At 37.9% G+C, this 15,133-nt stretch overlaps 1 protein-coding gene across 1 annotated transcript in view; it reads right to left on the bottom strand.

The window, feature by feature from the left end:
- Positions 1-15,133, bottom strand: part of RAB3GAP2 (RAB3 GTPase activating protein subunit 2 (non-catalytic)) — a 116,891-nt gene that overhangs the window by 70,646 nt on the left and 31,112 nt on the right. The window contains exon 2 of the mRNA XM_011929459.1: positions 9,308-9,372. Within this exon, the coding sequence (XP_011784849.1) occupies positions 9,308-9,372 (65 nt within the window). The remainder of the gene's footprint in view (positions 1-9,307; positions 9,373-15,133) is intronic.

Genomic DNA, 15,133 nt, shown 5'->3' on the forward strand with positions numbered 1-15,133 from the left:
TGAGGGCTGCTGCCGGGCTAGGTGCACAATTACCACTTGAGTATCTTGAAAATAGCTGGCAGTTTTCAGTTATTATACCACAACCTCTTCTCACAGACCTATTAGTGCATCTGAGACTGGGTTTATTTCTTCATATACTGGAAACTTTTGTTCCTTAGAATAGAAAATTATCATACAGAGTTTTATTTTGAGTTTTGCTTTTTATGCACTGTCCTCATGGCTAGATTCTCCAGGGAGCTTCTTCTTTTGGAAATCATATTTAATGAAGATATTTCCATATTGAAGTGAGGTGGGTATGGTATTAAAGTAAAAAGGAAGGAGATGAAATATTTATTCTGCATTATGTTTGAAGTGTTAGATGGCTAAGTATTAAAAGCAACCAAATTAAATCCCCCCAAATTAAAGCAATCAGAACACCTGCTTCACTAGATTTTGCCAGCTGCCAATCATGTTGGACTGAGCTAATCTGTTCCTCTTTCTGAAACTACTATGGTAAATAACAATAAAACTTGCTTTTATAAAGGCAAAAATGAATGAATGAATGAATGAATGCACCTATAAAACATAATCCTAGTTCCTGGGGGGGAGGGGAATCTATAACTGTATTGTAGTGTGGCCTAAACTTCAAGAATGTTTTTTGAATTATGACCAGTAAAAAAGTTTTCTTAATCTACAAAAATACAGAAACCACTAATGTGCATTATGAAAAGGAGTTCTTTCTAAACAACTCTATATGGGATAAAGCATATACTTTTAAAATTTTCTTTCTTTTGATTTTAAGCACACAATGCAAGCAGACAATAAAACTGTAGTAATTAAATCAGCCTTTCAACTATAGCTGGCATTATAGGGACTGGTAATTACTGGGTAAACACAGTGGCCAATGTTTTTTGGTTTATCAGCTATTGTAGTATTTACGCTGTCACTGAAGTAGCCAGGAGTAGTTTTTCAAAGCTTTCAACTTTTGTATGATACGTCCATCATTAGCAATTTATGTTGTTACTGTCATCGTGCTAACTTTCACAGATATTTATACATTTTAGGGGTACCAGAAAGATCTAGTGTAATCCAAGAGCTGTCAGCACATTCTCTGTAATTCTCAGTAGCTTACAGCCTAAGCCATAGAAATAAAACACCAATCTATACTTTTAAAGCAAGAAAAGACAAAAAAAACTTTCCTCCAAAAAACAAATGAACAAAAATGAGAGGAGAAAAGGCACAAAATATAAGAGCTAGAAAGCCAAGGAACAGGTAGTAACTGAGTTTACAGTTCCTAAAAAGCTAACTCCTAAACTGATGGAGAAGAAAGCTGAGAAGCTGCCCTAGTTGCATTGCAAAATCACCAGCAGCCTTAGGAATTGGCACCAGGTCCCCCTAGAAGTAAAAGTATGGATGGGGCTAAAATCAGGAGGCTTGGTAGAGAGTGTGTTTAACCAGCAGTCAGGTCCCAGGCTCCCTTTCCCCACTCCACCCAGCCAGATCCCTGGTAGAAGACCAGAGGCCCCAATCACCAAACCAAAACTCACTTAACAGAAGCTACTCTGTGGGAATGCCTGAGGAGTGCAGATCTGAATTAAAATTAACAGTTATAAACAAAAGGAAGGAAAAGCTGCAGCTGACTACATGGAGCTTAAGCATTTAGGCATAAATAATGCCACAGAGACCAAGCCTGGACAACTTGTTGCTCTGTGGCCAAAGATCCAAGAAGAACTTAAATTAAGTTTTGTCTCCTGGCAATTATTTAGCTGCACTTTTCACAACAGCAAATCACTTCACCAAACTCTACTAAAATTAAATTAATGATCTTATAGATCAAATGCTCTGAAGGTCAAAAAGTTTTGGAGAACAAAATGGGGAAAAGGCAAAAAGACAGACTGGGAGGGTTACATTAAAAGCCATGGGCTAAATAAACCAAGGTTTCTCAACCTCAGTGCTGTTGACATTTAGGGCCAGAAAATCCTTTGTTCTGTGCACTGAAAGATGCTTAGCAGAATTATTGGCCTCTACTCACCAGATGCACCTCCCTCAAGCTGTGAAAGCCAAAAATGTCTCCAGATGATGCCAAATCATTGCTAAATATTCACTGAGGAGGCAAAAATCGCCCATGGTTGAGAATTACTAGGCTAGACCAAGCTTGTATTAATGTAGAGAGGAAGATCTTTGGCAAAATGTATGTTTTTGACAATCCAAAGTCCAAAGTCCTAATAAGAAATGGCCTAATGAGAAGGAGACCCTTGCCCAGCCTCAGAGGATAACCTGGGGGCATATCCTTACTGTGCAAGCATTCTCCTTCCACCTCTGGCCAATCTGGTGCTCATGTCACCTGTGTGGCAGGTGGCATGAGAGTCTAATGAAAATAACGAAATAAGGCAAAACATTTTCCAACATCATCCCAGATTACTAATGTTCTAGGAATCTCTAATCAGGTCGTGCTATATTCCACTTCTCAGCCTGTAAACAAACATTTCTCTGGGGCCTCTATCTGACCAGCATGCTTTTATTCTCTGTTAATCTGCTAAATCATAATTGCCTCTCTAAACTGTTATAACAGTTTCTGTAAAACAGAGGGAGCACATTTCAAAGACTCCTTTGAATGGAAATTTTCCATGCTGCCTACCTTAACTGAAGACATTGACCCAGAACCTTCCTGTGCTTCCTGATCCAGTAACCACTACCCATTTACCACCTATTAACACTACCTATTTACAATTGCGCAAATTCCCAAGTCTATACTTCCTACCATTGGCCTTAATACACCAATGAAGGAAAGTCCATTAAATCAGTCTTGCTATGAAATTAAATTAAGCCTTTCAAGCTTCTTCCCAAACTGCCTCAATTCCCTTTACAGCATAAGGCTGAACAAAATATTCTCCTCTAATTACTTCTTTCTCATAGCAAAACAATTATAATACCAACTAAAAGCCTTTATAATACTGTAAAAAAAAAAAAAAAAAACAGCAAAGCTATTTACTATTTGTTATAGGATCATCAGTCAGTAGACGGCATAGTACATCTACCTTCTTTCCCAGTGTCCCCAAGCCAGCCACTATCTTGTGATCATGTCACTTAAAATCAAGTTAGTATAGAGGAAGATCTTTGTTTTACCTTGTCTTTTATCCCAATCCATCTTTCTCCTATCCCAATCCATCTTTCTTCTACCCCAATCCATTTTAAAAGCTTGTTCTGCTTGCCTTTTCAGTCTCTTATTGTATTTATTTACAGGCAAGTAGTAATTCCTTAACCTTACTTTTGTCACTTGCCCAATTCAATACACTTGCCAATGAACTTGACTTGTGTCCCTTTGCCCCCACCCCAATTCAAATGTTGATGCCTTAACCCTAAAGTGACTGTACTTGGTTAGACATAGGGTCTTTAAGGAGGTAATTCAGGTTAAATGCAAATGAGTTCATAAGAGTTGGTTAGGACTGGTGTCCTCATAAGAGGAAGATACACCAGAACTTGCTCTTTCCCTCCCAGCATGTGTACACAGAAGAAAGGCCAAATGAGGACCCAGCAAGAAAGCAGCTGTCTGCAAGCCAGGAAGAAAGGCCTCACCAGAAATCAGCCCCAATGGCACCTTGATCTTTGACTTCTAGTCTCCAGAACTGGGGAAAAATCAGTTTTTGTTGTTTAAGTCACCTAGTCTGTGGTACTCTGTTACGGCAGCCTGAGCAGATGAACACAGACACGAAATAGCTATAGCAGAAAGATGTTTGTCTTCTATCATAGAAACCATTAAAGCTCCTAAGCCTACCAGTGTCACACATGCACACTTCCTTGGACATAGCTGGCTACCGCTGATAGTGCATATTAAAATATGCTTTCTTCACTAAGCCATTATTTTAGCTAACACCTATAAATAGAATCAGAATCAACCTAGAGTCAGAAAAAAAAGAGGCTTTCTCCTTTCCTAAAAAAGCCTTGTCCAGATCCCAGTACTGTCACTCTGAACATAAAAGTCATTTTCTGCCATAAAAGTAAGAAACTACTCTCAAAGAGCTAACAGACTTGTGGAGATAAAAAGCACTGTGGAGTTTTTAGTCTTTTGCTGAATTCAGTAGCAGCGAGTTGGCCTCCCTGTCAGCATTCAGTGGCAGTGGCTGCTGCTCCTTTCCTCTTTGCTTCCCCTCCTGTGGCTTAACTACACAGTACCACAGCACTCCTGAAGAGCAAAACACACCATCTCCGTAATGCCAGACTAACGCAGAAGAAAAATTTACCTTCTTCTGGTTATAATAACCTCAACCCAATGGCAACTGGTGAAGAATCCTATAATTGTTTTTTGTTTGTTTGTTTGGAGACAGAGTCTTACTCTGTTGCTCAGGCTGGAGTGCAGTGGTGCAATCTCGGCTCATTGCAACATCCGCCTCCCAGGTTCAAGCAGTTCTCCTGCCTTAGCCTCCAAAGTAGCTGGGATTACAGGCATGTGCCAACACGCCTGGCTAATTTTTGTATTTTTAGTTAGAGACAGGGTTTTGCCATTTTGGCCAGGCTGGTCTCGTACTCCTGACCTCAAGTGATCCGCCTGCCTCAGCCTTCCAAAGTGCTGGGATTACAGGCGTGAGCCACTGAGCCTGGCCTCTATAATTGTTTTTATAATGATAATGCCTTGACACAACTGTAAGTTGACTTCAAGACATTCCACTTCTTCCAATCCTGGTTCCTTCTTTAATGTGGATAAGACTCAGACTCTCAGAGGTGGTAGGTTTTGAGCTTGCTATCTGTTCCTAGTAAGAGAGAGTAAAAGTTTCTCTTTCCACTCTTTTACATTCTAACTAGGCAACTAGAGCATATACTTTTACATTTCACACATCTGCCAAAATTTATTCTAATTCTTGCCTCTGGAGCTGGTTATAGTTCTGGAGTTGTTCATAATCACAGATGGTAGTAGAAATAACAAGAGTCTCTTACCTCAGCTGAGTAGATTCCTAATAGGCCGGGTATAAAACATTTTGCTCAGCAAAACTTCGTAATAGTGCTATATACAGAAAGCTGCTGTTCGAGGGAGAGGTCATAGTCCTTACTCTGGCCATAGTGCCATTTTGTTCCCACCCACCAGTCTCCTTTAACAAAGATGTCTTAAGGAAAGGATCCAAATTCAAAGAAGCTCTCTTGAACAAACAGGATAACTTGAACAACTAGATAACCTCTGAACTTCATTGTACCTGCCTACTTTTACTGTCATCCAAATGTATTCTCCCTCACCATGTACATATGACCCATAACAAGGTACAGGGGTTAAAAGGTGGATAATAAGAACAGCTAGGAATAATTGGTACACCCAAAATTGTTGTGAATGAGGTCTAGCAATACTGTTTCACTTGCTCTGTTTGTTAAGTCACAGCATGAGCAAATCTATCAAGAAAAAGAACACCAAGCTACTCTCATCTATTAGGGCCATTTGTAAATATTCCGATTTTATCCAGATGAAGAAATGTTCTACATGTCAGTATTTTTATGTGTTTTTAGAATGAGTAGAAGCATCTTTCAGCTTTTAACTACATCAGTTAAAAGATCCTAGATTTATCCCTAGAGATCCCTCGATTTAGGTTATCTCTAGATTTAGTATATCCTTGCTGAAAAAAGAAGCCATGCTTTACAGGTCAGATTTAAAGGAACTGTATTAACGCTTATACATTCTAACTATGCTATCATTGTCGACGTCACTCAGAATCAGCCGCAACACTGGCACATCAAAATGAAATACTGCAAACTAAAGAGGCCCATGACCCTCATGAGTATAAGAAATATAGCTAATTAAGAAGAAATTAAAAGAATAATACAGCTAATTAAGAAAAGAAAAAAGAAAAACTACACCTATTCCACAGAGCAGCCAAGGTGAGCTTGAAAAACCAGAAATCAGATAATGTGGTTTCTGATCATATTTAGAATAAATTCCAAATTTACAAAGCCTCTCATCAGGCCTACTTGCTTCTCTGACCCCATTGCGTAGCACCTTTTCCTTCTTTTCTACTCATTAGGTTATAATGCCATAAAGCAGCACACACTTAGGAAGGCACGTTTTAGATGAGCCAAAAAGCAAGTCTGTGGCACATTATGACTAAACTAACTCACTTAATACTATCGGGGAAGAATTAGTAGATACCTTTAAAGACAGCTTGCCTCACACACAAATGCCTAACTATGTCATTCACAAATATTAACAAATATCCATTATAGAAAAAGCAAAGTATGTATCAGTGAGTTCTTTAGCATGTGGCCACCTGGGTCTGAAATAAATACTATACGATAGCTCAGCACCAGCACTATTTTACATATGTAATAATAACTGTCACATTGGAACCTCTTCTGAAATTATAAATGCATGTGTCCACTTTAATATGCAGTGCCTGTGAGGTTTATTCCAGAAAACCTCAAACTTACTTGGAAGTCTCTTACATTATTCACAATGGTAACTTAGCTACATGATTTCAGACAGCAAATACTAAAAGTAAGTGTACCAAATACCACATGTAAGGTAACTGCCATTTACACTATCCCTTTCTGGGAAATTCTCAAAGCACATCCCTTTCTGAAAGGTTACTTTCATAGAGTCATGAAGAATCTTCAGGCTTGTTTACACAAACCCCCTCCTTTCCTTCCCTCCCCTCCTCATTCTTGCCATAGCGAATTAAACTGCTGATGAATCCCTGACCAGGAGGCAGCAAAATCAGAGCTGCTGATGTCCCATGAAGTGGCCTGGTATAAACAGTATGTCCCCCTCCCCAAATATCCTATATTAGGTTGTAATCAACAGACTCAGTAAAATCTTCATATGAGCTCTGAATGTGAAACAAAGAAGGAGAAATAATCTAAGACAACCACAAGCAAGAGACATAGCAAAAGCCATGCAACAGTTTAAATCCTGAGTAAGCAGAAACCAGTCAGTCTTAGGAAAAGCAGAGTAGCTGAGGCTCCATTTTGACATAGCATTAGAAGAGGACCAGGTGTTGTTCGTGGAGGTGCTGTGGTAACCAACTTCCCTGGGCTGCATTTTATCCTATTCAACACATCCTAATTCTCCTAGAGGTCTTCTGAAATGGTTTCCTGTTCTTAATCTCCTCATGGAGTTTTTCCATAAATCTCTATTACATGAACATATCTCTACTTCTTAGCACATGATACTTTCTGATTTATCTGCTAAAGCTCTTCTTTTCCTCACCTTCCCCAACTCAGTATGACACAACATCCCTCCAGTTATTCAAGCCAAATATCTAGCAGAGTTTTTAAAAAACTTCTTATTATGGATATTTTCAAATATTAACAAAAGTAAAGAGAATGGCATCTATTACTCACCTTTTGAGAATGTCAACCTTTCAACAATCATGTTTTATCTATTTCATACCACACGCCAGATCAAATAAGTTATTATTGATTTTTCACTTTCCTCTCATCCTTCATAACCAGCTCACTGGAAAGTCTTATCATTACCTCTGAAAATTATCCAGAATCCATCCATTTCTCATTTTCACTAATACCACCTTAATCAAAGTCACAATCATCTCTCAACTAAGCTACTGCAACAGCCTTGAAATTGGTCTCCCTGCTCCCTACTTCAAGTTATTCCAAAGAGCAGCCAAGGTGAGCTATCAAAGCCAGAAATCAGGTAAGTGTGGTTTTCCATTGCATTTAGAATAAACACCAAATTCACAAAGTTTGACATCTGGCCTGCTTTCTTCTCTGCCCCATCTTGTAACAGTCTCAGTCTTGCTACATCACACTGGCCTTCTTTATGTTCCTTCAAACTCTCAAGCCCATTCCTGCCTTGAGACTTTGCATGAGCTGTTGCCCTGGCCTAGGATTCTCTCCGTCAGATTTTCATGTTGTTGACTCCATGTTGCCTTTTAGATCTCAGCTGAACTGTCACATCCTCTGAAAAGACTTCCTTAACCACCCAATTTACAGCAGTCACTTGATAACTTGCTATCACATTACCATTTGAATTCTTTTTCATCCATCTTTCTTTTTTATGTCTCCCTCTCATAGAGTGTAAGCTCCTAGAAACAGGACTGTAAGAAGACCTATCTAATATTCATTCTTCTTTCTTAAAAAAAAAGTCCTGATTTTGTTCAGGTATCAACTCCCATGTTGCCATGGGTCTCAGGAGAAGCTGACCCTCTTATCCTCTAACTCCAAGGAATAATATGATTCAACAGTGAATATCTCGTATCCCTTGCCAGTGATGAGTTCAGAAATGAGCATGTGGCCCAATCCTGGCCAAGAAGATATAAGGAAAAGTTTGCTACAGACATCTAAGAAAGTAGTTCCCTAATTCCTGAAAGAGTCATGAAAAGCCTGAGTCTTTTTCTCCCTCTAACCATTAATGAAGAAACATGTCCACACTACATCTGTGAGTGAAACAGGCATCAGGATGAAGCCAACACTGCATATACAAAGTAGACAGAAGGAAAGAACTTGACATATTTGAATTGCCTGATCAACCAACCCAGGAGTCCATTCTATCTTTGGACTTCCTTCTATGTAAGCAAATAAATTTTCTTTGTATTTAAGCCAATTAAAGTTAGATTTTTTTTATTACTCATATGTGAAAATATACTAACATATATAGGAACTTTATCTACCTTGTTCCTTGCTATACTCCCAGCACCTAGAAAAATGCCTAGAATATGGTAGGTACAGCAAATATTTGAGAGAATAGTAAAAGAATGTAAAAGAATAATTTATGAAAGATAAAGAATCCTAAAACAATTATTCTCCATTTAGCCCACTGCTATGGTTTGAATGTGCCCCCAAAAAGCATGTGTTGAAAGTTTAATCCCCAATGCAACAGTGTTGGGAAGTGGGGCCTAATGAGAGGTAATTAGGTCATGAGAGCAGAGTGAATAGATTAAGGCCATTAATAAGGGAGCAGGTTCATTATTCTGGGAGCGAACTGGTTATAAAAAGAGGAGTTTGGCCCATGTTTTCTTCCCTCCCACCCTCTCCACTACCCTCTGGTCCTATCACCTTCACCGTATTATGATGCAGCAAGAAGACTCTTGCCAGATACTAGCTGCTGATCCTGGACTTCCCAACGTCCAGAACTGTGAGCCAATTTCTGTTCATTATGAACTACCCAGTCTCAGGCATTTTGTTATAGCAACACAAAATGAATGAAGACACCTGCTTTAGCTACAATGTCATTAAGTTCCTTAAGAAGAAGTATCTAGTTAAGTACTATTAGGTAAGCACAAAAATATTCTTGACATAGATTTTAAAATGTCAACCTGACACTGAAATATGTCACCATCATTACAAAAGGAAAATGCCACTATCAAAAAACATGCATACATTTATAAAGACTTACAGGTTCTTGGGGTTCGGTTTCCTCCCATGCTCCCCAACCATCATCTTCCCAGTCTGTTGATTTACCTGTTTTTAAAAAGATGAACAATGCCTGCATGAAATATAGGGCTTTAAGTATCTTTAAAGCATTTTTTCTAAACATCATAGAACCAACCTCTATATAATGCTGATGTTAAGAAAGAAAACAATGGTAAACTGTGTTATACCAGGATTTTGCTATATGTAATAATAACAATCAGAAAATATTTGACCTACTGAATTTCTAAATTTATGTATTAGTAAAATTGTGTGCAAGTTATTATTAAAATTCTGTGTGAGTTATCTGGATATTAAGATATTGGACATCAAGTTAATCCACATTCAAATCAAACTGCAAAGATGACTTTTTAAAAATCTAAAAATGACAAATGTTTATTACTCATATTAGACAAATATACACAGTGATGAAAAAACAACACACCTAAAATTTCACACAGATGCCTTAAAAAAGTAACTTGTTTTTTGATAAGACAAATCTTTAGTGAAAAAGAAAACTGAATTTTGAAACAAGACAAACCTACTATTCTGCACCCTTTTCTGATATTCTGTGATTTCTTATATGTTAGAACATCCTCTCAGAGGAAAATAAGATGGTCAACAACAATGCAACAAGGAACGTAAAAGCCCAGATAGGTTTGGACAGTATGTTCCCTTACAAGGCTCAGGTGACTGGTTTTTACATAATCAACTTTTAATTTATCAGAAGAGAAAAAACTATCATTTTTGAACAACTACTCTGAGATAAGCATGAGATACTTTATATGCATTAATAAAGTACAAATAAAACTTTAGGCCCCAGAATCACACTGCCTAAGTTTTATTTGAACTTTATCACCTTTAAAAATTTAATTTGAGGCAATACATATAAAGTTTGTTTTTTTTGTTTGTTTGTTTTTTTGAGATAGAGTCTCACTCTGTTGCCCAGTCTGGAGTGCAGTGGCACGATCTTGGCTCACTGCAACCTCCACCTCCTGCGTTCAAGCCATTCTCCTGCCTCAGCCTCTGGAGTAGCTGGGACTATAGGTGCATGCCACCACACTTGGCTAATTTTTGTATTTTTTGTAGAGACAGGGTTTCAGCATGTTGGCCAGGCTGGTCTCGAACTCCTGACCTCAAGTGATCTGCCCACCTTGGTCCCCCAAAGTGCTGGGATTACAGGCGTGGACCACCATGCCCGGCCTTGAGGTAATACATATAAAGTATTGAACCCTTGTTCAAATCCTGGATCTAGCGCTTACTATCTCTGTGACATAGTGCAAATTACCCATCTAAACTTTAGTTTCTAATCATAAAGGCATGGAAGACAAGAGTACCTATATCTAGTAGGGTTGTTGTAAGGACTTAAACCAGATAGCATACTAAAGTCCTCAGTACCTGACATATATCAAGTTCTCAATGCTGGTCAAGGTTTAGCTAAACCATATTTAAGTAATCAGCTTTAAAATTCTGGGAGGAAATCAATTTAAAAGATGGGACTGATTCTGATGGCTTACAGTAGGAAGGAAGCAAATAGATTCACTTATATACGAGGTTTTAAAAGTTGCTGGAATCAATTACATACAGATGATTAAAGAATTTGTTATAGTCTACTACTTAGAGTCATCGTTCAATTAGCTTTGTAGTAACAGTCTAATCTTCTGTACTTAAATGCCAAATAATTACTTCCTAATAGGCATATATTAAGTCCTAAAATAGCACTATCATTTGATTAACATTGCAGAATTTATAGAAGAGTTCCATATACAAGTCAGTTAAAAATTTAACAAATATTCTATTAAACACCATGTGGCAAATCCTGTAGTAGGAGCTGAGAAAAATACAAGCGTACTCCTTGCCCTTGAAGAATTCATGATCTATTGTAGAAGGCAGACAAACATGGAATCATAATATATAGTGAGTACAGTAATGGACCACTATGGGAACTTGGATGAGAGAGTAAGAGATGGGAAAAAAAAATACAATGAATAGTCAACTTAAACTCAGTCCTTAAAAAGTGGCTAGAAAGGCTGGGGGAAAAAGTCAGCATGAATAAAAGAGGCAGAAAGATGCAATGTATATGACAACTAACATGTATTAAACATTTCTGTATATCTAAATGCTTTATAGACATTATTAGTTCACTTAAACTTCACAGGATCCTTTATTGTCCCCATTTTACAATGGGAAAACAGATTTCTTGGAGAGTTTAAGTAGTTTGACCAAAATCACACAGGAGTAACTGGCAGAGTAAAGCTTGAGTTCAGGTCTGAGTTCTAAAACCCATGCTTCTAAGTATTAGACTATATGTACTCCTACTATGGCTCATGAAGGGTAAGATTAGGGGAAAGCAGTGTTTATAGTGAAGGCCAAAAGAAAGAAGGTTCTTATTTTAAAATAGAAACATTCTCTTGAAATTGCGATTTACAGTTTTTTTTAAACTTGGAAAATTACAGTTTGTCTTTTGGCAATTAAATTCAATAAAGCCATCTCTTTATTTTGCTAATTTTTCCACTGTACCAAAAACAATTGTCTTATTGTGGGTTTAAGGCAGCCAACAAGGCTATACCATTTAAAGTTTCAGAATAGGCCGGGCGCGGTGGCTCAAGCCTGTAATCCCAGCACTTTGGGAGGCTGAGACGGGTGGATCACGAGGTCAGGAGATTGAGACCATCCTGGCTAACACGGTGAAACCCCGTCTCTACTAAAAATACAAAAAACTAGCCGGGCGAGGTGGCGGGCGCCTGTAGTCCCAGCTACTCCGGAGGCTGCGGCAGGAGAATGGCGTAAACCCGGGAGGCGGAGCTTGCAGTGAGCTGAGATCCGGCCACTGCACTCCAGCCCGGGCGGCAGAGCAAGACTCCGTCTCAAAAAAAAAAAACAAAAATAAAGTTTCAGAATATGTATTGTCTCATATGAGAAAGCAAAGTATCTAAAACAGCTTATTACTATAAAGTTCATGATTCAATTTTTAAATTGTTATAAAAATAATGTATATATCAAATTACCACAATCTCGAAAAGACCACGCAGAATTTAGACTCTTCCGGAAGGCCGCAATCACTCATGCCTTCAACAAACCCAACATCTTTTATGTTTTGGGCACCATGCTAAGTGCTGGAAATATAAAAGCAAACAAGCCTTCAAAGAGCTTAGTTTGTGCACATAACCTCTGCTGGATATGTATAAAATAAAACTATAAAAGGTGTGTTATTTCTCCTCCATATTGGTATAAAAAGCACCTGACTCAATTCACAAATGACTCATATAAGCAAATAGAAGACAGCAGTAATTTGGATTTCCTACCCCTGTAGAGATCCAATATCTCCCTATGCCACAATTCAGAACCTCCAAGAAAAGAAAGACCTTGAGAAATACTTTATACAAGATATTTAGGTTTACTCATTCTCAATGCCCCTGACTGGAAAGCTGCTTTCAACAAAAAGGAAGAAGAATTTAATTGGGCATCTTCTATTATCATAGGAATGCATTTTTCCCAACCAAGTCAAGGTAAAGGAAGGTGAAACAGCACTATTATTCAGGTAAGTTAAAGATATTTTTTGTAGGTTGCTGTAGAAGACTAAGTCTATTTATAATACTATGAGAGAATGCATTCCAAATTATAGTCAACTTAAAAAACGGGAAACGTTTTGCCAGTGAGGCAATACCCTTGTGGCTATTTCTTTTTATTTTTTATTTATTTATCTATTTTGAGGCGGAGTCTCACTATGTCACCAGGCTGGAGTGCAGTGGTGCCATCTCGGTTCACTGCAACCTCCAACTCCCTGGTTCAAGCGATTCTCCTGCCTCAGCCTCCTAGCGGTGATTACAGACATGTGCCACCACACCCAGCAATTTTTGTATTTGTAGTAGAGACGGGGGTTTCACCAGGATAGTCTCAATCTCCTGACCTTGTAATCCGCCTGCCTTGGCCTCCCAAAGCGCTGGGATTATAGGCGTGAGCCACCGTGCTCGGCCCCTTGTGGCTATTTCTACTCAGTGACAGTGATTTAATTTTTGTAGCCTCCTATGTCCTATTGAAAATCATTTGAGACTGTTTTGCAAGGAGCTAGTTGACAGCTATTTTCAGCTATTAAAAAGTGTTATAATCCCAGCACTTTACCAAAGTTATTTCTTATGCCTTCAGGTTATGCAAGCAGGTCAAGCACATTCTTTAGAAAAAAAAAAGGTATATATTGAGAAAATAGCTGATGAATGTCTAATAAAATTGCCACTCATGTAAAAAATTCTGTTCAGGCACAGTACTTCCTTCTGGTAACCTTTCTAAGGAGGATGGTATTCTTTAATCAATATCATTAATATTCTTTAATCGATCATTGGTCAAGAATGTAGGTAGCCAAAGCAATGGTCACCATAAATTTGAGAACTATGCACTGTTTTAGGTTAATATGGAATATTACTGTAAGGCCTTGAGGTTCATAAACTCTCTGTCATCATGAAGAAATAAGACTGATTTGCCTTATTATCAATTACTTCCAAAAAAGGCTAAAAATGGCTCACCATGATTGTCTCTTATAAGAATAAATAGATCAATTTATTTATTCTTATAAGAATTTATAGGAATTTTTTTTTTGTAGGACAGAGTAATTTGAAAGCCCTAAAGTCTAGTATAACTTAAAAAGGCAAATCAGTTTAACAAAATGTACCATGGAATTAAGGACACCAGGACAGCCAGCTTCTTTAGGACAGTCTAGATCCAGTGTAAAGATTCCAAACATTCCACCAATCACCAAATCCCATAGCCAGAGCTATGTGGCCCTCATTTCTGTGAAAGGCTAGACTACAAATTATACGGCAACAATTTTTCAATTGTTACTTTCCCTATTTATTAAATAAGTAGCAACCACCCAATCTCCAAAAAGCAATTCTTTAAACGACACTGTTATCAACTGCCTATATCTTTCATTTTACTGTAGTCCAATCCAACAAAATTGGTCAGAAAATTAAGAAAACAGCATTCACATTAATTGTCTTCATAAAACCAGCATTATAGTCTCTCTCGCAGATCCCTCTTGATAGGTAGGCCTTAAAACCTTTACAATGAAGAAATTAAAATAATGACTTAGGGGGTGACTAAAGTTTTAGAGATGGCCCTACTCTCAGAGATTCTGTTTCAGAAGGTCTGCAATGGATCCAGAAATCTCTATTTTAACAACTTTCCCCACCCTGAAAATTTGAGGCAGATGGTACATGCATGGATCACCTCAAGGATAAACCTAAGTGCTGGTCTAATTCAATCCTAAATATTTTTTTCCTTTGCCTGTCATCACTCTTCTATTCTTTCACTGCAGTTGGACTGTTCATTCACTGGTATGCAATCTTGAACAGCACTGTCTAATAGAAATATATCACAAGCTACTTATGTAATTTTAAATTAACTAATAGCCATATTAAAAAGTAAAAAAAAAAAAAAAACAGGTGAAATTAACCTTAATAATATAGTTGATCATAATACAACCAGAATATTGTTTCAATGCATAATCAATGTAAAATTATTGGTGAGATATTTTACATTCATTTTTCATATACACTCTTCAAAATCTGATGAGTGTTTTTTTAGTTTAGTTTAGTTTTGAAAAGGGGTCTCTCTGTTACCCAGACTGGAGTGCAGTGGTGCAATTACAGCTCACTGCAGCCTCGATCTCCTAGGTTCAAGTGATCCTCCCATCTTGGCCTCCCAAGTAGCTGGGACTACAGGTGTGTGTCACCAAGCCTGGCTAATTTTTTTTCTTTTTTTTTGTAGAGATTTTGCCCAGACTGGTGATGTGTGTTTTACATGTAGAGCACATCTC

This window comes from Colobus angolensis, unplaced genomic scaffold (assembly GCF_000951035.1).
Source record: "Colobus angolensis palliatus isolate OR3802 unplaced genomic scaffold, Cang.pa_1.0 Scaffold81, whole genome shotgun sequence".
Lineage (NCBI taxonomy): Eukaryota > Metazoa > Chordata > Mammalia > Primates > Cercopithecidae > Colobus > Colobus angolensis.